Source organism: Convolutriloba macropyga, chromosome 2 (assembly GCF_964194025.1).
Source record: "Convolutriloba macropyga chromosome 2, txConMacr16.3, whole genome shotgun sequence".
Taxonomy (NCBI): Eukaryota; Metazoa; Xenacoelomorpha; order Acoela; family Convolutidae; genus Convolutriloba; species Convolutriloba macropyga.
Genome location: NC_134469.1, coordinates 71029832 through 71053509, shown reverse-complemented (window position 1 = coordinate 71053509; position 23678 = coordinate 71029832). Strand labels below are relative to the sequence as shown.

Sequence of the window (23678 nt, the reverse complement as noted above, 5' to 3'; positions counted from 1 at the left end):
TAATGACAATTCATACTTTCCAAACAAAATTAAAATTAAGAAAAGTGATTATTTTGGTTTAAGCGACAAACATCAGTTAAAATTGGGAAACATTGAACATAATTGGGGAACATAATTGTTGATTTCATTTCTTTGACTGAAACTCCGGACTGAAATCGAGTATGTTCATAACATCCTCATAAACCGTCTGGACGCTGACTGCGTTCAGACGGTTCCCTATGGAAAGCGCTAATGTCCAGTTCATTGTGCGTGTTCCACACTTTTGTGTATTTATATTCAGACCTACGAGCATTCTCCTCATTTTCAATTGTTTGCCAGAACGTATTGTGGGTTCATTTCCAGTCAAACATTCGAGTGTTCGTCAACCTTTTGGTCGAATAATGATCAGGCTTTTATTACGTCTTTCGATGTTTCCAGACTATGTAACTTTTAACGCAAGACGCCTCCCTCTTGCATTCATCTTTGGTTTAGACGATTTTGATGTGAGACCTCGGTCTGAGTAGTCATAGTGTGTAGTTTGTTTTGATGCCATAATCAGTTTAAAAATCTCACACTTTTCTCCCTCCTGTGGATGACATTTGCATTTTTTAGTTAAGTTATTTATAATAATTTACAACGGCTCGTTGCAGCAAACTCAAAAGTTTGCAACTATTTGGCTTCTTCGATACATAAACAAAGAAATTTAAATTAAACAAATTTCAGTTTTAATAAAAATTACAACGGAAATTTGCAAGCGTTTTTTTGTCAAGAATAAGTAAGCACAATCCAGTTGACGATAAACAATAGTTGTGCAATTAAATTGTGTTTAAAAATGAGCACCCTCGCCTTGCACTTTACAAATTGCAATTTTCATTTACCTGGATATGACTAAATTTCAGAACTGGTCAATTAATTCCTACCTAATTGTAACTTTGGATTTTATTACACGTTTATTCTTCAATTTGAACAACTTAATCTTGCTCGGGGATACAAAATGGTTCTGATCCAAAAATATCATCAACTTGAGAGTCGTCAAAGGGAATGCTACATCAAATTATTGGTTTCTGAGAAAAAAAACGAATGCTCTAACACCAACTTGGAAACCATGAAAAGATCTTTAAATTACTTTATTCGTTTAATGTGAAAACAAAAATCAAACATTTAGCAAGTGGCGTCAGAAAATACTTGCTGTAAATTATTGCCATAAATTTTTCAAAGTAACTACAAGAGGTTACAAGTGCTCCACGTTATTGTTACTGCATCTAATATTTTTCAGTACACTCAAGATCTTGCATGTCTTGTCAAGTTTGATCAATTTTTTCAAAGGGAAAATTAATGATTTTGTTGTTTGTCGATTCTAGATTTTAAATGTCATCACTTTGACGTTTTGATCCTTTATTTTAAGATTTTATATTATGCTTGAGGATTATCGAAATTTGTTTTTTCACTGCATTAGTTGACTTTGTTGTATTCGTCTAAATCCAGGAAAGAATATATAAGTGATGCATTGCTACGTTGTATTTTCCGAAGCATTAGAAGAAAAGATCTTCTCATGCTAAAAATATGCGAAGACCATTTCGTGGTATGCAAATCCGATGACAATTGGATGATAAATTTAGTTGTTTTGTAAAGACTTCCAAAGTTTAAACAATTTTCTTCTACCCAAGTCACTTCAGTTTTTAAATCAAAGTAATTAATCAAAACGCTGCGTTTTTGTTAAAGCCGAAATTTCTCCAAAACAACCGAGGCCATTTCAAACGCGAGGTAATTAGAATTCACAAATAACCCCAACCCCAGCCCCCCTCTCCTGTCAACTATCCAGAAAGAAGCTCAATTTGATAAGCATTTCACTTTTCTCATATGGCCAGAATTGAGCGTACTGATTAAAACTTACAAATTACTTCCAGATAAAAGAAATTGGAAGCTAATTTTGAAACTGTTGAAGGGCTGTGCTGTCACTTGCAAGGTTACAGTACAGCAGGGCAAATTCAAAATAGCAAATTGAATTATTTCTTGTCTACAATCAACGTCAAAAATCCAGGAAAACTTTCGTCAAGTGGAGCACGCGGGGAAATGAAAAGGGGTTGAAAAATTTGTTCAGCAGTCAATTTAGTAATGAACTCTTTCTTGCCATTTTATTAGCTTTCTCCTCATTCACATTATCACCCTGGGCAGCCATTCCCCCCAGAAACTTCCATTACTTATAGCCTTGCTGCAAAGCTAGAGCCAAAATATTGTAAAATAACAATAAATTTTTCAGGTAATTATTTGTACTTTCATTTTATTGGGCATTAACTACTACCAGTGGTCCATTAAATCTTCTGTGCCTCGTTCTCACTTCTGAAGAATTTTGTGTTAGTGAGTTTAAGAGTGTAATTAACATTATTTTTGTTAACATTACCAGATGGTAAAAGGAACACTTAGCTCAGCAAGTAGGAGTGAAAACTCTTCAGCTGATGAAAGCGCTTATCTTACATTTATAAGAGTCTAATTAGGTTATATTCAAGGCCCCCCAATTTTGTGGGACCTAATTTAGACTAAATAGTTTACCGAAATTGTCCGCTTATTGAGGTATAAAGTAACTTTTCCTGGGGGAATTTGATTCGCGGATGGAAGTAAATATTTGAAATGGGGGCGTCCTTAAGTTTACACTTGGTGTGATAACTAAACGGAGACAGAGAAACCAATCGGCTTTTAAAATTTACCGCAAGCTTGACAACCGGCCAATTTCTAACTTTGACGCATTCACGCAGTGACAACCCGTCAAGAACTTCGCGTCGTTGGAGAAAGAAAATACTTATTTTATCAATAAAATTTCCGGTTATTTATTTACAGCATAACAAATCTGAGAAGAGAAGAAAATAAATAAAATAGCCACCAACAAGGTTGGCGCAACTTTTGTTTTGTCTTTAATGTTTGTTAGTTGTCCAGTTGGTTATTCATCAATTAATCATTTTAATTTTGCTCCAAGAAAGTCTATAAAAGTCTATAGCTCCGCGTAACAGGTCAGTTCAAATTTATTCCAGACTAAGAAAGGGCCGTTATGCAACATTTGATTAATGAAACCTCTGTTAGTTATTAACTGGTTAACGATCGCAACCTTTTGTTTGACAAGCTTTCAATTAAGTCAACCGAGGCTTTAGTATAAGTCGATAAATTTAGATATCGAGCCATACCGAACACATAAGCCAAGCCCCAGTAATCACAGTCGACAAACCAAAATGTAAACATCTTTGCAAGAGTTTATTTAAACGTGGTTTGTGGCTACTTAAAATTGAAACTTTAACTCTTAAGATTGTTTTTCCATTCAAAACAATTATTCGGACAAATAAAAGGTTGAATTGTTCTTTCATTGTACAAGCCAAAACCACGTACATCATAATTCGCTCTTCTTTACAATAGTATAACCTAAATAATACAACTACTTCTGTAGATATTAAACAGACTAATCGATAAGACATATTTCTTGAATAGTTGCGTCCGTAATTGGAACATTATTGATTAGGTGGTGATTGTACGGATTTAAGACACGTTTTACGACACGAAACCCATATTATTTCCTCGGGGTTCAATTGCTGTTTCGGGGTAAGTAGGGCACAAATTTCGCAATTGAGATTAGCAAAACACGACATGCAGAATTTTTATCACTGATAAAATTTGCTATTTCATCATCATTGTTACTTAGCAAAAGGCTTAAAATTTATCGCCTAAACTAGATTTTTAGCTGAACTTTTGTTTCTTCTCGACCATTGATCTGCTTGTTTATATTCTTACAGGAGATATTGTATGGGATATATTACACCACCATGCGCACTGCAGTGATGTCAGAAGATAATATTCGTAACTATTCAATACTCAATGGCTGTTTGTTCCAACCCTCCAAATATATTTGGAATGAGGAACTAAAACTTTACACGCATTTTGTCAAGTCCATTTTTGCAGAGAGATACAAAAATTATCCCTGCCCAGGCTGAGGTCTCAGGCCAGATTTTGATATGCCCACACCAAAATGAACGCACAAGGAGACATCGTGCGTTCAAAATTAAACAGTCTGGAAACAAAAATGACCACACGAAAGTTTTGGACATACGCAATTTTGAGCACATGAAAATTTGGATAAAGCCAGTTTTGAGAGAACAAAATCTATACATAGGCAACATTGAACGCGCGAATTTCTGAATATAGTGGCGTTAAGCGCACTAAAATTGTTCGACTTGACAATAAAAATAAAAATCACTCACGGTTGATTCAGCACTCCCTCTAGAATGTTTACTCCAGTGAAAGTTTTTTACGTACACAATCTCAACTCTCTTGAGCTCAAAAGTTGCGAAGATTGAACGCAGAAAAAAACTGTCGCCAACATTTTGCTATGTTTTGGACAATTTTACTCAAAGAAATATCAGTAATTGCTGAAGTCTGAAAAATTCACTCTTTGTAAATGAATGAAAGGCAGCCCTTTCAACCAAGATGTCCGTCAACCGTTTTATTATTTAAAGATGCACCAACTACTAAAGCCTTTCATCGTAACCATCACTCTATGATATCTATACTTGAGAAAAACATATTATAAAAGGGTACTGTACAGCCTATATGCACAAGTATGGAGATACATCGGGAAAACAAAGCAAAAAGTTTCTACCCCCAAAATTTTGGGCAGAGACGTTTCTTTGGGACAGTCTGGACCTACATGTTTTCCGTCTGAGACGGTCCAGACTTGTTGATTTTTAAACTGGCACCTCAGCTCAGATTGGGGAAATGTTTCTAATCAAAAAATCTGTTTATAAAAGTCAGCTATGTAAACTCAAATGTTAGGGTATTCTTAAATGTCTGCAACCAAAAAAAAGATATACAATTGATTATTAATATCAATCATTCAAACAAATGTTGTCTGACTGCAAAATTCTATTAGAAGTGAAAAAATTTTTGTCAATATGCACTCAAATGTTTTTTAAACCGTGTTTTAGTATGAAAAAAACTGCAGAAAATGGTTTGCTTGATTTGGATTTCCTTGTGGGTTTTAGCTGTACAGATTTTGAGCTGCAATATAAGAATAACGCAGACAACATTCTCAAAAAATAATAGTTAATTTGGCATTACTATCTGATGATGCAAAAACAGTCTTCAGAAAGTGGAAAAGTACCAGCGTTTTTCATTAAATTCTTTTTAATTATGATCCGGCTTTTTACAGAATGAAAGCGACTTCTTCTCCATACAGTTTCGGCATTGTTATTGGATAACTCAACGTAAAATAATTTTTCATCGGTGGGTGAGAATTTAGAGAGAACAAACTTTTCAGTTTTTCATTCTGCTTTATCAAATTATCACTCAATGCTCTTGTTCCGCCCGCTCATACGTTTCTAATAATACCACAACAATAAAATTAAATATTGGAAAATTTGAGACACTTACTGGGTGACACAGAGCCAATTCCAGAGTAAATTTTATCCTAAATCCGTTTTTGTTAGTTGAGATCTTTCTTGAGTAAACAAGAATTCTTGTATTCAGAAAACATCCATAATATTTACAACTTTTGTGTCATCGGTTTTTGCTTATATTTTTTTCTCTGGTATAGCTTACTAAACATAGAGACAGAAAAAAACCTTTTTGTCATAGTAGGATACAAAATATATTTTAATAAAGACGTTTTGAAGAATTATTTTATGATTATCCGCATGAGGCATAGCTTAGTTGCAATAACGCCATAGCTTCAATATTCATCAATATGGAACTAACTTTTTTTGCACGCGAAGTGAATGAGCTTATTTCTATCTACCGTTGGATAATTCATTACTCTATAAATGATTAGTTTCATAAAAGCTTATTGCTTCTAGAAAATAGTTTCATAGGAACTTTAATGTGAGTAAATTGTTTTCCGTTAGATAGTAAATTATAGCGCTACATGGTCAATATACTTTCTCATTGAAGCTATTTCTTTTTTTTGTATCAGTAAATTCATTCAGAAGAGTGTTAGAAACAATACTTAACTAATCAAAAATCATTAAGTTTCTTTAAAAAAAATCTTGCAGTGTATTTGTTTCTATTGGAAACAAATCAAATAATCTAACGTCTGTTTCTTTGTTTAAAAAGTCCACTTTGATTTAAAAGAGTGAAAAGCGAGAAGTCGGATTGGTTGGAGAAAAAGTCATAAAATTATAACTGCTGCTTTCACAAAGGTAGAAACCTAAAGGTACAATTTGATTAATTTGTTTTTCTAAACGGTCCTTCTTGATATCATATGTTTGGAATATTATATGCTCGCAATATAATTGTAAAGTGCGAACTAAGATTTATCGGAATAAATTGCATGCTTTCATGTGAGGCCCCTGCTTTAGTTGCTTTGTGCCTCATTGTGTGTTTAGATTAACGCGACTTTGGAAGAAGTTGGAAAACAAAAATTCTGGGTTAAAAATTTGATGATTTGGTTTAACAATTTGATGATCTCTTTGCTTCCCCTCTCTTTCTCTCTCTCTCTCTCTTTCTCTCTCTCTCTCTCTCTCTCTCTCTCTTTCTCTCTCTCTCTCTCTCCCTCCCTCTCTCTTTCTCTCTCTCTCTCTCTCTTTCCAAAACGCTATCCATTTTTTTTATAAAGTAATTTTTTCATCTATTTGTTTTGAGTTAACTTATAGCGCTGCTTATTGTTCTTTCAGGTTTTTATTTTTTGGCAGTTCTTTCTGATATAATTCTATCCATTGTATGCCAATATATTTAGCGTTTTTGTTATTTTTTGTTTATATGTATCAAACGAAAAAAGTTAAGCATTGATAGCAAAGAATTGAACAAAAAAGTTAGAAGTTGTTGAATTAGAATCGTTCAGTAACTTATAAAGACAATTTTTCAAGATACGCTCAAGCTAAATTTCACCCCGTCAACAGAAAATCTCATTTTAAAAGGCAATAAAAGTGGAAAATTCGAGGACAATTGATTAACTGCGTTTTTTGTAAGAACGGTAATAAAAAAGCACATTGACCGTGACCTCTTTGAACGCAAACCATATTTGTCATATATTTCGTAGCCTTGATTTTTATAGTATGCATGTTCCTATCTGGTCTTGATTAGACCTCTAAATGTATTTTATCGGTCTGGTGGGCGCAAAGATTAAAATCATTTCAGCCCCACAAACTTCTTTTTTGATGTTTGAAGTGTCTACGGGTTTTCTTGTTCATGTATTTCATGGTAAACTGGCACATAGCGGACTCAGAATTTTCAGTCTGTTACACATTGAACTTCATTGTGTAGAATCTTTGAAAACCATAACTGTAATAAAGCTGAACAAATCCAGGCAATTGGGGCGAAAACGTCCTCAATTTGTAAAACATGCTGTGAGCTATATGGTTTAAATTAGCAATGTGCGGCTCCATCCTGGAATCAAAAGCAAAAACGGATCAATTAGGTGAGGTTCTGTAAGATTAGAGCCTTGCGTATGGCCGCAATGCGTTTAAATTGGTTGAATGAATTCAGTGACAGAATTTGGTCTTTAACAAAGTTTTACTTGAGGAAGCAAGTGGGTGTCCCACTTATTATATTATAGACAATCCGATGAGACTTTAGGACGCAAATATTTGCATAAAAGATCTCGTAAGATTGAAAGTTGTTGATGCGAGAGAGTTTGAAACACGGAGTCATTTAAGATCAATGTGCGGTAAATGATCTTTTTTCAAGATTTTTTCAAGATCAATTAAGATAATAATTAAGAAGCAAACTGAAAAGATATATCATATGAACTGGTGATTATTGTTGATGATGTTACAGGACAACAATTTGTTGTCAGCATCTAAAAGCTCTTAATTACTGGATAAAAAGTTGTTAGGAATTCAGGTATCTAACAATTGACCTCTGATACATCAATAGTAAAATTTCTTCAACTTTAGATCAGTGGCGAATTCAATATTAGAACTGACAAGCTCCTAAATGCTGGTAAAATAAGACCAACAAAAATGAAACCATTCAACTCTAATAATGTTAAACATACGCAGCCACAGAAATCTTATGAAAATAAAAAAAAGATTAAGGAAAAGAGTTCTACAAAAGGCAGCCGATATACTTTTGGCAATGAACCATGGACAACAAAAGCAATTACGTGCAGACACCTATCAAGAATTTTATATCTCAACAGAGACGGAGGCATGTTCAACTTCATACAAAAGTACATCTAAATTAAAGAATCAAAGCTTTTATTGTTCATTATGTTGCTTTAAAAGAGATTCAATTTTTATTTTTTTTTGGAAAAAAATGATGTTTATTAAAAAAAAAACTGGTACGTATGATTCACAGCTGGTAAAGATAAAAATAACTGTCAAGATTAAAAAAGTTATCTCAGTTTCAATATTGTACAAAATATCTCACAAAAATTTTGTTTCCGAGAAAATGACGAAACTTTCCCCAATTTTCCATGAGCATTTAAGGTTCTCAAGATTTGTTCTCGCGATACAAGCAGTATCCATAAAGATCGAGGTCTGGATAGTTGCGACAAAATCAACCCAATTTTATTATAGCTCAAATTATCAGGCATGAATTAGCTGGTTGGTGGGTTACATAAATAAGATTAGGGCAATTCTGGACTAATTAGTTAACCTACTGTTTTGATTACTTTTAAATTATAATTCATTTTTGATAAATTTTGCCGTATTATAGTTTTGAAGGAAACTGCTAGAATATTTAAAACAGTTCTTTAAATCTTTTCAACATTAAGAATATTAGAGTTTAAGCAACGTTCCATTTCATCCGATAGAGTAATAGTGGCAGAACTTTCTAAACTGAACCGCAGCCATCAAGAAAAAAACTAAGTAATTTAGAGGTCAGCTAAATTATTCAAGTTCCAGTAGTTCAAAATTAAAACTAAAGTTTGCATTGGTAAATTCTAGTAAAATTAGGCAACTAGTTTCATTGTCATTTCTAACTTCCTTGAGCAATGACTTAATACCAAAACAAACGTCTCAAAACTACATTAGATACTCTACTCACATCTATTTTTACCTCAACAAATCAATTTCATTTTCAAACAATTTTTGGCAATACTAACAATATTATATTTTCTCTTTCAGAAAGTGTATTTAATTCGTATTTGAATTTTGTAGAAAACTTTTTGTAGTTTGCGGCGTAAAAATGGTCACTCACTACAAAGGGTGCGTATTAAAAAAATGAGTTCCGTACCCATAACGATTTTGAATGAAAGAACGCTACCTACACGACAATAAAAGATCTATTTAGGGGTTCCAAGCCCTCAGAAGAGTCTTAAGGAAAAAGTTAAGCAACCTGTTTTACAGTGCAAAAAGTGTAAAAACTTTCGTAGTTAAAGTTTTGACTATTTGGACTGATATTTTATTGTTTTCACGTGATTATGTAATATTTTCCATACTACATGTCTTAAGGAACAAAAGTTTTAGTGTGATGTGTTTGACAGACTGAATACAGATAATTTCAAAACGTTCAGATACCGTAAGTTTCTCTAAGTATGGTCATATCTGTAGCAAGTTGTAGCACGCTGCACGGCAAAGGCTGCAGTTCTTCTACTTATTTTTCAGTGAATTGTTGTTATCCAATCATGATTCAGAGGTCACTATGGTGCTTGGCTTCAATTGTTTTGGTTCAAAAAAACTATGGTGAAGAAGAAACACTCACCAAAAAGTTACTTTTACACTCTTATAATGGTTTAGTTACCGTACAAAGAATAGTGAAATCAGTATACTCATTACTAGACTGATTAGACCATTTTTCCGATGAAAAGAAACTTGATTCAATTTTCCTGATATAAAAAGCCACTTCATGAAGCATTTGGCTTACAACGATGCCTTATCAACAATTTGATCAGACGGATTTTTTTACTGTTATCATGTTCACGTCTAATCGTGATACATCAATTATATTACTTTCTAGGCAATTTTTTGATTTTTGCTCAAAAAAACAAACCAAGCATTGAAACGCAATATAATTTACGTCTATAATTTGAACGGGTTTAGTGATTAATAACTAGAGGATTAATATTTCGGCAATGCGTTTCAATTGTTTAATTGAATTCAGTGACAGATTTTTGAATTTAACAAACAGTTTTACTTGAGAAAGCAAGTTAATGTCCCACTTATTATATTTTAGGCAATCAGATGATTCCTTAGGACGCAAATTTTTGTATAAAAGGTCTCGTAAGATTGAAAATTGCTGATGCGAGAGAGTTTGAAACACGGAGTCTTTTAAGATCAATTCTTATGAATTTTTTCATAATCATTTAAGATAAAACCTTAAATGCAAACTGACAGGATATAGCATATGATCTGGTTATGATTGTTGATGATGAAGGTATTGTTAGGATTGCAGGTATCTAATAATTGACCTCTGATATACCAAAAGTAAAATTTTTTCAACTTTAGATTAGTGGCGAATTCAATATTACAACTGACAAGCTCCTAAATGCTGGTAAAATAAGACCAACAAAAGTGAAATCATTCAACTCTAATAATGTTAAACATACCCAGCCACAGAAATCTTATGAAAATTAAAAAAAATTAAGGAAAAGAGTTCTACAAAAGGCAGCCGATATACTTTTGGCAATGAACCATGGACAACAAAAGCAATTACGTGCAGACACCTATCAAGAATTTTATATCTCAACAGAGACGGAGGCATGTTCAACTTCATACAAAATTACATCTAAATTAAAGAATCAAAGCTTTTATTGTTCATTATGTTGCTTTAAAAGAGATTCAATTTTTATTTTTTTTGGAAAACAAAATGTTTATTTAAAAGAACTGTTAAGTATGATTCACACCTGGTAAAGATAAAAATAACTGTCAAGATTACAAAATTATCTCAATTTCAACATTGTACAAAATATCTCACAAAAATTTTGTTTCCGAGAAAATGACGAAACTTTCCCAAATCTTCCATGAGCATTCAAGGTTCTCAAGATTTGTTCTCGCGATACAAGCAGTATCCATAAAGAATTGTTTTGAACTACTCTAAATTTACGACAAAATCAACTCAATTTTATTAAAGCTCAAATTATCAGGCATGAATTAGCTTGTTGACGAGTTATATAAATAAGACTAGGGCACTTCTGGACTAATAAGTCAACCTACTGTTTTAAATACTCTTAATTTATAATCCATTTTTGATAAATTTTGCGGCATTATAGTTTGGAAGAAACTACTATATTATTCAAACCGTTCTTTGATTTTTTTTTCACCATGAAGCATTTTAGAGTTTAAGCAAAGTTCTATACCATCCGAATGAGTTATAGAGGCAAAATTTTCTTAACCTAACAGTAGCCATCAAGACAGAAAATAATAAATTTGGTGGACATCTAATTATATAAGTTCCCGTAGTCTAAAATTAAAACTATAGTTTGTATTGGTAAACTCTAGTAAAATTAGGCAACTAGTTTCATTATCCTTTCTACCCTCCTGGAGCAGTGATTTAATACCAAAATGAAAGTCTTAGAACTACATTAGATACACTACTCGCATCTACTTTTACCTCAAAAAATCAATTCCACTTTCAAACAATTTTTGGCAATGCTAGTAATATTAAGTTTTCACTTTCAGAAAGTGTATTCAATTCTTATTTGAATTTTGTAGAAAACATTTGTACTTTTTTAACTTTTTTAGTTTGCGTTGTAAAAATGGTCCCTCTTTACAGCAAGTGCGTATTCAAAAAATAATGGTTCCGTACCCATAAGGTTTTTGAATGTAAAATCGTTACCTACACGATAATAAGTGATCTATTTAGGGGTTCCAAGCCCTCAGAATAGTCTTAAGGAAAAAGTTAAGCAAACTGTTTTACAGGGCAAAAAAGTGTAAAAACTTCCGTACTTAATAGTTTTGGGCTGATATATTATTGTTTTGACGTGATTATGTGATATTTTCCATACTACATGTCTGAAGGAAAAAAATTTAGTGTGATGTGTTTAGATAGACTGAATATAGAAAACTTCAAAGCGTTCAGATACGGTAAGTTTCTTTAAGTATGGTCATGTCTGTAGAAAATTGTAGCAGGCTGCACGGCAAAAGCTGCAATTCTCTACTTCTTACTCAGTGAACTGTTGCTTCCAAATCATGAACTAGAGGTCACTATGGTGTTTGGCTTCAATTGTTTTGATCCGAAAAAAATCTGGAGGAGAAAAAACACTCTTCTGGAGGAGAAAAATTACTTTTACACTCCTATAATGGTGTAGTAACCGTACAATGGATACTGAAATCAATATACTCACTCCTAGACTGATTAAACCAAATTTCCAATGAAACGAAACTTGATGCAATTTTCTTGATATGATATACAACATCATGAATCTCTTGGCTTACGATGCCTTATCAAAAATTTGATCAACCAGATTTTTTTCTTACTGTGATCCTGTTCACGTCTGATCGTGATATATCAATTATATTATTTTCTAGGCAACTTTTTGCTTTTCGCAAAAAAATTAAACAAACCAAGCATTGAAACAATTTTAACTTTACGTCTACTATGAGTTGACCTGGCTCTTTGATTAATAAATAGAAGCAGCTCTATACGTGTAATAGAAAAGAGGGCGGGATTCAAATCGCACTGAGGGCAGGCAAATTTTTTTGCCGTTTTTAACTGCTTCACTTCATGATAACTATGCAAAGATCTGGAAAGTTTGAATACATTTTGAAGTTTTCAAGCCAAACACCGCGGCATGGTTTCAACTAATGTTTTAACAAAGGCTATTACGTTGCTTTTCGCTGGGTTATCTGTGAGAAAACGAGCTGTAGGTTGTTCCCACCAGCTAATGGAAAATGACGTCTTGTTCCCGTGAAGTGGGAGTCGGTCCCGAAAAGATTATGTAATTTTATATATTAACTAATTTCCTAGATGGAAACGTCCACTTGAATGTTCCGTATAGACGTTCCTGTAGCATTACGCTGGACACTCTTTTTACAACTGAGATTATTTTTTTGTACAATGTTTCCGATCCAGGCAAGAGGAATTAGTGTGTTACATCATAGCTCGACTAGTTGAACAAGTGTAAAACTTTGATCATTCCTTACAAAATTTATTTCGTCCCTCGGGCATTACCGTCATTTTTTATGTTTACTTGATAGAAAAAAAATGACCAGAAGCACGTCTCAGACTGTTTTTTGTTTTTCCTTTCTAATTTACCCCAGTTGAGAGGTCGACTTTATGAAAACTCGTACGTTATAACTCGGATGATTTTAGAAAGCGTGTAAAGAGTGAAAGAAATCTGACAGAAGGGCAGGTGGATACATCAAGGTCATGAATGTGTTGTGGGGGAGTTCGAGGCGCTGTTGGATGCCCAGTTTGTGCACAGTATGCATATTAGCGTTAACAGTGACGTCATCAGTACTGGGCAGAAGAGATGAAGGTGATAACAAGAGAGAGGAGTGTCTCTACAGTCACCCACAGAGCCAGTTCTGCATGTCCGATTTTGGTTAGCTGTAAAAAAAGAAATTTGATTCCCTTCCCTGTAGACAAAAGACTTTTGCCTTCATAATCAAGTGTATCTGCACAATCGTCAAGTGTATGTTCACAATCGGTGAAAAAAAATTGTTAAAGCAGAGCTAAAGTCTGCAAAATACAGTTTTTTATGGTAATTTTTTGGCACCATATGTCTCCCTCGCAGAAACCGAAAGTACTAAACAAATAGCAGGGTGTTATACATGAATGAATTTGGGTGTCTAGGCTAATTAATAATATTTCATGATCTATCATACCCCAATTTGGTCTGGACGGGTTTTTTCATAAGGATTTCTTAACGAGCACATGAGCGCACAAAAATTTAGAGAACGAGCCAGAGTCTGGATCATAGGTGATTTTGGTCTCTCTGGGTAGTTTCATAAGCAAAAATGGTTTGGATGGATATTTTCATTAGTCATTTTGAGTGAGGAGCTCAACTGGGTTAGAAAGCAAAACCCGTTTTACAATCTTATTATAAGCACGAGCGAGTTTCGAAACGGATTTGCGTTTCGTTTTTATTTATGCCAACTCTGAGTAATTATTGTCTTATGAGGTATATTAGAATGTTGACCATATAAGCTACGAAAAGAAAACCGAGCAATATGGGGATTGAGGGCAATCGACTTAAGTTGCAACTTTCAGGCTCCGAAAATCATTTTAATCTCTTGTAATCAATTATTTTTAGTGCAAAACAGATTGATAGTATAATTGATAGTATAATTCATTTAAGTTCATTTTATTACGTGACGTCAGCATACAGCATAAATTCATAGACACTTTAATATAGTTCTTCCGTTAGAATAAAATGTAATTTAGATTAGAGATCCGTTTGCTTGCCAATCTTTATTTGCTTGCAACCTATAAAGATTCAATTTTCATAGCTGAATGGATGAATAAAAATTGTACAAGTGTACCCACATTTTTTGGAAAGCGATATGCTAGCCCGACGTTTTTGGTTCTCAATTTTCTTTTTTTGTTGAGGACATCTCATACTAATATATATGGTATCAAACTAAAGCTCTTTGTTACAAAGATGCATTTCATGAATTTGCTTTTTTCAATCCAACTAGTGCTTAAGATGGTTTTGAGAGAAATTGGGGCTTTTTCTATGGCGTACTTTTCAATTCTGAAGGCTAGCTGTGCCTAGAAATGAGATATATCACCAATTGCAGAAAAATGGCTCAATTTCATGAAAATCTAGTCTAGATTTTGATTTAGATTTTGTTTCAGAAAGCTCTTTCAATCGTTTCGAATAATGAGCAACTTTTAAAATGCTATACCGTACAACCATTGTTATATCCTTCCAACACAGCCACTAGCAAAATTTCAGTGCTGTAAGAATGCGTTTTTTAAAAGAAAACTCTCAGACAAATTTTCCGACAATTTAGAGAAACAAGAAGAAAAAAATCATTTGATCTATCATAATTAGTTAATTGTTCAATATTATTTAAAAAAATCGCAGACGTGATGAAAATAACTCAGCTTCAACTATACAAATCTGAAAGTTATGAAATTTTGTTTCCTTATACTGCTTTAGATAATCCTTTTCTCATCCTTGAGGTTTGAAAAGTAAAATCTCAGATGTGTTCATTTTGATAAAATATTGTTTCAGATTGAGTTAAATTCTGCTCCAAATGCTGATTGCTAAATCACCCAAAAACTTACCCGAATTACATGCTAGTCATGGTAGCTACTCAGTTAACTTTATATTAAGCTCCTAAAACGATATTTCAATGAACTGGGATAATATTTGAGCATATAATAAGTAGATAGAATTCTTTACGGTTTGGAAACCGAGTTTAGACGTGAGAGATAAAAAAAGTAATTACAAAGCTTTTTTGTTTTTATTTTGTTCGAATTCTTACTGCCATTAGAGAGTTCTTAAAAACTACTGCAGTTGAGCTCCAAACTCTTGATATGACGTTCACTTTGAAACATTAAATGTTTTTATTGAATTTATACAATTTTAATCTGCAGATACTTGTTCTGCTGGAAGAGTTTAAAGGAAAAATTGTGTTTCTAAGAGTGAACTTTTTTTAAAAAAATCCGCATTATTATTTTTGTCCCTTGTTTCATCTCTTCAGAGTTTCTTAATGTCGTTTATTTCGATAGAATTTAAAATGTGAAGTCTTAAATGATTTTTTTGTTTTTGATCAGGTTCCCAATAGGTTTTATCCACGAATTTGAATAGCTACCATGATATGAAGTATTTCTATTGGATGCTTTGTTTTTATAAACTCTTAAAGTTTTATAGGAATCAAGATTTCTGAGTCCGTTGAATTGTATATCAAAATTCGCTCCAATTTTGCTTTTTGGCAAACAATTTTTGCTTTCGTTTTGATTAAATTTTTGTTCTGTTTTTCATTTCTTCTTTTATCTTTTAGGCTTTGTGGGACAGGTTCGTTGCCAGGCTATAAGTTTTGTAGTATTACGAGAGCCGTTACAAATGAACGGATAATTAATCCCGCATTAGAGCGAACGTATTTAGACGCTAATTAACCATTCTTTCGCCGCGCGCTAAATAAACTAACGCTTGTTAAGACTACCAGTACACAAGTATTTAAACAACTCAGTTCGACTTATTTAAATAACACAACTTTAGGCCTGGATCTCCTCGCTTATATCCAGGATAGAAAACGTATGTTGTTGAACGTAGGCGGCCTGTAAAACCACAGTTTCTTTTGATTTAAATTACTTCTGCTTTTGACAGTTGCAATGCAGATCTTTCCCCCCAAGTTCAATAAAGATGAAGCAGATTGCTTCAGGGGAAAAGACAATAGAGTCTCTTAAAAAGCCCCCAAGAAAACCATAATTGTTGCGGTTTTAGAAGAGGGGAAAAGCAGAAAACAGGCGCCTACGGAATCAATAATTGATGCTCTCAGCTTTTTAGATTTTTATTATTTTTTGGAGTTTCAATAATTTTTCCGTGAGATAAAAAAGAGTTAATTCTCTTGCCTTCTCGGCCAATAGGAAAATTAAGAAGCACCTCACTATGAACCTGAGTTTGTGATTCGCTCCCTATCGGCCCAAACGGAGCTGAGAGGAATTAATTGTTTCTCTCAGCGAAGTGGGACGGAATGAAATTAGAGAGACAGAAATCACTCCCAGAAGCAAGCAGCAGACAACTGCTTTCATTTTTCTCAAAATTTAACTTCACTTTAACAATAAAATAGTCGAACAAAATTGTTTAATAACTTAGACAAATAATTCCAGATTTAATTTTATAACTTTCTTTTTCGACAAATAACATAACTGAAGAAACACCCAAGTGAACGATCGCCCAGCAGCTCACCTCCATTTCACCACTACACAACTGGTAATTAGTAAGCTGTAATTTTATATTTACTCTATTATAAATTAAATACTTTCAGCCCCCCAACTATTTTAAATTGAGACTTATAGCACAGACAGGTCTTAGGCATATATCTTTGCCTTCGATTTGTTATATCTTTTGTCAAATTTGACTGGCATACATAAAGAGATCCCGTATTGTGTGATCTGTAAGAGCCCAGCCAAATTTGATAACTGGTGCGCCCAGAGGAAAGAATCACGCCTGAATTTTTGCTTTTCTATCCGATCGGATTAAAATAGTAAAATAACCACTACCATAGAAGTGAAAGCACACTAATAGACAAACAAATAGAGTAATTTATATCAAATTTACGGCCGAAATACAGTAAATTTACATTAAAATAGTAACAGGCAACTGACTGTTTGCTCTTGTAAAATTGTTCTGACCCGGGTGGGGGTAATCTATGTCCAATTTTTAGTTTATTTATATAACAATTGAAGTACTTTTACATTTTATAGTCAAAATTTAACCAAAAATCATCCCCCCAAAACCTATTTAGCCTAATTTTCACCCAATTTTCATCAAATTTTTGGTTAAATTTTAGTATTTACACTTTAAATAACCGAAATTCAACCAGATTCTATCCCCCCACAACCATTGTTATATCCTTCCAACACAGCCACTAGCAAAATTTCAGTGCTGTAAGAATGCGTTTTTTAAAAGAAAACTCTCAGACAAATTTTCCGACAATTTAGAGAAACAAGAAGAAAAAAATCATTTGATCTATCATAATTAGTTAATTGTTCAATATTATTTAAAAAAATCGCAGACGTGATGAAAATAACTCAGCTTCAACTATACAAATCTGAAAGTTATGAAATTTTGTTTTCTAGCCGTGGCTTATTCCAGCCATAATCTAAAAAATACTGCTTTAGATAATCCTTTTCTCATCCTTGAGGTTTGAAAAGTAAAATCTCAGATGTGTTCACTTTGATAAAATATTGTTTCAGATTGAGTTAAATTCTGCTCCAAATGCTGATTGCTAAATCACCCAAAAACTTACCCGAATTACATGCTAGTCATGGTAGCTACTCAGTTAACTTTATATTAAGCTCCTAAAACGATATTTCAGTGAACTGGGATAATATTTGAGCATATAATAAGTAGATAGAATTCTTTACGGTTTGGAAACCGAGTTTAGACGTGAGATATAAAAAAGTATTTACAAAGCTTTTTTGTTTTTATTTTGTTCGAATTCTTAGTGCCATTAGAGAGTTCTTAAAAACTACTGCAGTTGAGCTCCAAACTCTTGATATGACGTTCATTTTGAAACATTAAATGTTTTTATTGAATTTATACAACTTTAATCTGCAGATACTTGTTCTGCTGGAAGATTTTAAAGGAAAAATTGTGTTTCTAAGAGTGAACTTTTTTAAAAAAAATCCGCATTATTATTTTTGTCCCTTGTTTCATCTCTTCAGAGTTTCCTAATGTCGTTTATTTCGATAGAATTTAAAATGTGAAGTCTTAAATGAATTTTTTGTTTTTGATCAGGTTCCCAATAGGTTTTATCCACGAATTTGAATAGCTACCATGATATGAAGTATTTCTATTGGATGCTTTGTTTTTATAAACTCTTAAAGTTTTATAGGAATCAAGATTTCTGAGTCCGTTGAATTTTATATCAAAATTCGCTCCAATTTTGCTTTTTGGCAAACAATTTTTGCTTTCGTTTTGATTAAATTTTTGTTCTGTTTTTCATTTCTTCTTTTATCTTTTAGGCTTTGTGGGACAGGTTCGTTGCCAGGCTACAAGTTTTGTAGTATTACGAGAGCCGTTACAAATGAACGGATAATTAATCCCGCATTAGAGCGAACGTATTTAGACGCTAATTAACCATTCTTTCGCCGCGCGCTAAATAAACTAACGCTTGTTAAGACTACCAGTACACAAGTATTTAAACAACTCAGTTCGACTTATTTAAATAACACAACTTTAGGCCTGGATCTCCTCGCTTATATCCAGGATAGAAAACGTATGTTGTTGAACGTAGGCGGCCTGTAAAACCACAGTTTCTTTTGATTTAAATTACTTCTGCTTTTGACAGTTGCAATGCAGATCTTTCCCCCCAAGTTCAATAAAGATGAAGCAGATTGCTTCAGGGGAAAAGACAATAGAGTCTCTTAAAAAGCCCCCAAGAAAACCATAATTGTTGCGGTTTTAGAAGAGGGGAAAAGCAGAAAACAGGCGCCTACGAAATCAATTCAATAATTTTTCCGTGAGATAAAAAAAAGTTAATTCTCTTGCCTTCTCGGCCAATAGGAAAATTAAGAAGCACCTCACTATGAACGTGAGTTTGTGATTCGCTCCCTATCGGCCCAAACGGAGCTGAGAGGAATTAATTGTTTCTCTCAGCGAAGTGGGACGGAATAAAATTAGAGAGACAGAAATCACTCCCAGAAGCAAGCAGCAGACAACTGCTTTCATTTTTCTCAAAATTTAACTTCACTTTAACAATAAAACAGTCGAACAAAATTGTTTAATAACTTAGACAAATAATTCCAGATTTAATTTTATAACTTTCTTTTTCGACAAATAACATAACTGAAGAAACACTCAAGTGAACGATCGCCCAGCAGCTCACCTCCATTTCACCACTACACAACTGGTAATTAGTAAGCTGTAATTTTATATTTACTCTTTTATAAATTAAATACTTTCAGCCCCCAACTATTTTAAATTGAGACTTATAGCACAGACAGGTCTTAGGCATATATCTTTGCCTTCGATTTGTTATATCTTTTGTCAAATTTGACTGGCATACATAAAGAGATCCCGTATTGTGTGCTCTGTAAGAGCCCAGCCAAATTTGATAACTGGTGCGCCCAGAGGAAAGAATCACGCCTGAATTTTTGTTTTTCTATCCGATCGGATTAAAATAGTAAAATAACCGCTACCACAGAAGTGAAAGCACACTAATAGACAAACAAATAGAGTAATTTATATCAAATTTACGGCCGAAATACAGTAAATTTACATTAAAATAGTAACAGGCAACTGACTCTTTGCTCTTGTAAAATTGTTCTGACCCGGGTGGGGGTAATCTATGTCCAATTTTTAGTTTATTTATATAACAATTGAAGTACTTTTACATTTTATAGTCAAAATTTAACCAAAAATCATCCCCCCAAAACCTATTTAGCCTAATTTTCACCCAATTTTCATCAAATTTTTGGTTAAATTTTAGTATTTACACCTTAAATAACCGAAATTCAACCAGATTCTATCCCCCCACAACCATTGTTATATCCTTCCAACACAGCCACTAGCAAAATTTCAGTGCTGTAAGAATGCGTTTTTTAAAAGAAAACTCTCAGACAAATTTTCCGACAATTTAGAGAAACAAGAAGAAAAAAATCATTTGATCTATCATAATTAGTTAATTGTTCAATATTATTTAAAAAAATCGCAGACGTGATGAAAATAACTCAGCTTCAACTATACAAATCTGAAAGTTATGAAATTTTGTTTTCTAGCCGTGGCTTATTCCAGCCATAATCTAAAAAATACTGCTTTAGATAATCCTTTTCTCATCCTTGAGGTTTGAAAAGTAAAATCTCAGATGTGTTCACTTTGATAAAATATTGTTTCAGATTGAGTTAAATTCTGCTCCAAATGCTGATTGCTAAATCACCCAAAAACTTACCCGAATTACATGCTAGTCATGGTAGCTGCTCAGTTAACTTTATATTAAGCTCTTAAAACGATATTTCAGTGAACTGGGATAATATTTGAGCATATAATAAGTAGATAGAATTCTTTACGGTTTGGAAACCGAGTTTAGACGTGAGAGATAAAAAAGTATTTACAAAGCTTTTTTGTTTTTATTTTGTTCGAATTCTTACTGCCATTAGAGAGTTCTTAAAAACTACTGCAGTTGAGCTCCAAACTCTTGATATGACGTTCACTTTGAAACATTAAATGTTTTTATTGAATTTATACAACTTTAATCTGCAGATACTTGTTCTGCTGGAAGAGTTTAAAGGAAAAATTGTGTTTCTAAGAGTGAACTTTTTTAAAAAAAATCCGCATTATTATTTTTGTCCCTTGTTTCATCTCTTCAGAGTTTCTTAATTTCGTTTATTTCGATAGAATTTAAAATGTGAAGTCTTAAATGAATTTTTTGTTTTTGATCAGGTTCCCAATAGGTTTTATCCACGAATTTGAATAGCTACCATGATATGAAGTAATTCTATTGGATGCTTTGTTTTTATAAACTCTTAAAGCTTTATAGGAATCAAGATTTCTGAGTCCGTTGAATTGTATATCAAAATTCGCTCCAATTTTGCTTTTTGGCAAACAATTTTTGCTTTCGTTTTGATTAAATTTTTGTTCTGTTTTTCATTTCTTCTTTTATCTTTTAGGCTTTGTGGGACAGGTTCGTTGCCAGGCTATAAGTTTTGTAGTATTACGAGAGCCGTTACAAATGAACGGATAATTAATCCCGCATTAGAGCGAACGTAATTAGACGCTAATTAACCATTCTTTCGCCGCGCGCAAAATAAACTAACGCTTGTTAAGACTACCAGTACACAAGTATTTAAACAACTCAGTTCGACTTATTTAAATAACACAACTTTAGGCCTGGATCTCCTCGCTTATATCCAGGATAGAAAATGTATGTTGTTGAACGTAGGCGGCCTGTAAAACCACCTTTTCTTTGATTTAAATTACTTCTGCTTTTGACAGTTGCAATGCAGATCTTTCCCCCCAAGTTCAATAAAGATGAAGCAGATTGCTTCAGGGGAAAAGACAATAGAGTCTCATAAAAAGCCCCCAAGAAAACCATAATTGTTGCGGTTTTAGAAGAGGGGAAAAGCAGAAAACAGGCGCCTACGAAATCAATAATTGATGCTCTCAGCTTTTTAGATTTTTATTATTTTTTGGAGTTTCAATAATTTTTCCGTGAGATAAAAAAGAGTTAAATCTCTTGCCTTCTCGGCCAATAGGAAAATTAAGAAGCACCTCACTATGAACCTGAGTTTGTGATTCGCTCCCTATCGGCCCAAACGGAGCTGAGAGGAATTAATTGTTTCTCTCAGCGAAGTGGGACGGAATGAAATTAGAGAGACAGAAATCACTCCCAGAAGCAAGCAGCAGACAACTGTTTTCATTTTTCTCAAAATTTAACTTCACTTTAACAATAAAATAGTCGAACAAAATTGTTTAATAACTTAGACAAATAATTCCAGATTTAAATTTATAACTTTCTTTTTCGACAAATAACATAACTGAAGAAACACCCGAGTGACCGATCGCCCAGCAGCTCACCTCCATTTCACCACTACACAACTGGTAATTAGTAAGCTGTAATTTTATAATTACTCTTTTATAAATTAAATACTTTCAGCCCCCCAACTATTTTAAATTGAGACTTATAGCACAGACAGGTCTTAGGCATATATCTTTGCCTTCGATCTGTTATATCTTTTGTCAAATTTGACTGGCATACATAAAGAGATCCCGTATTGTGTGATCTGTAAGAGCCCAGCCAAATTTGATAACTGGTGCGCCCAGAGGAAAGAATCACGCCTGAATTTTTGTTTTTCTATCCGATCGGATTAAAATAGTAAAATAACCACTACCACAGAAGTGAAAGCACACTAATAGACAAACAAATAGAGTAATTTATATCAAATTTACGGCCGAAATACAGTAAATTTACATTAAAATAGTAACAGGCAACTGATTCTTTGCTCTTGTAAAATTGTTCTGACCCGGGTGGGGGTATTCTATGTCCAATTTTTAGTTTATTTATATAACAATTGAAGTACTTTTACATTTTATAGTCAAAATTTAACCAAAAATCTTCCCCCCAAAACCTATTTAGCCTAATTTTCACCCAATTTTCATCAAATTTATGGTTAAATTTTAGTATTTACACCTTAAATAAGCGAAATTCAACCAGATTCTATCCCCCCAAAACATATCTAATTTGATTTTAACCCAATTTTCACCAAATTTATGGTTGAATTTTAGTATTTTCACTCTAAATAATGGGAATTTATACAGAACTTATCCCCACAAAACTTGTTTAGACTATTTCTGACCCAATTTGCACCAAATTTATGATTAAATTGTAGCATATACACTCCAAATTACCAAAAATTATCCAAATTTCACCGCCCCAACACCTAATTAAACTAAACTTTAGCCGATTTTCACCAAATTCACAGCAGAATTTTAGCATTTTCACACTAAATAGCCGATTTTTAACCAAAAATTATCCCCCAAATCATATTTAGAGTAACATATGTCTAATTTTTACTGAATTTTTGACCAAAATATAGCATTTTCAAACAATTTAACGAAAATTTAACCAGATTTCATCCCCCCAATACGTGTTTAGTGTAATTTATATCTAATTTTCTACACATTTAAGCACACGTTGTTGCATTTTCACATTAACTAACCCAATTTTGGTTAAATTTAAGCCTTCCTTAATTGAATATTCACTCTTTTTTATCAATTCCTTGACCCGGGTGGGGTAATATTAATCAAATTTTAACCAAATAAACATCATTTTGACCTAAATTCTCAAATATTAACCAGATTTTAACAAAATTAACGTCACTTTTATCATAATTTAACGGATACTAATCACATTTAAGCCTTAAAAACATCATTCTTATCCAATTTTAACCAATATTACTCAAGAAAATAGCCATATTAACGTCATTTTTACACAAAATTAGTAAATATTAACCAAGTTTTGACCACATAAATCTCAATGAGGCTCAAATTTAACAAAGAATAACGGGTTTTAAACTAAATTTTATCCCCCCAACATAGATTTTTAGCCTGAAAATAACATAAATTGATGAGAATTCCCCCATTTCAACCGGTTTCACAAGTACAATTTCACCAATAAAGGTTTTAAACAGTGCATGGACCAAACTGGAATAGTTATTGTAGAACATCT

General features: G+C 33.1%; 1 protein-coding gene across 7 annotated transcripts in view; it reads left to right on the top strand.

The window, feature by feature from the left end:
- The window catches only part of LOC142335435 (uncharacterized), a 55853-nt gene that overhangs the window by 9947 nt on the left and 22228 nt on the right, over positions 1 to 23678 (top strand). For 2 of the 7 annotated variants that reach the window (XM_075383922.1, XM_075383917.1), the window contains exon 2: positions 13147 to 13378. In XM_075383922.1, coding sequence (XP_075240037.1) covers positions 13204 to 13378 — 175 coding nt within the window. In that variant the 5' untranslated portion in view covers positions 13147 to 13203. The other 5 variants (XM_075383921.1, XM_075383920.1, XM_075383919.1 and 2 more) reach the window with 5 other exon arrangements.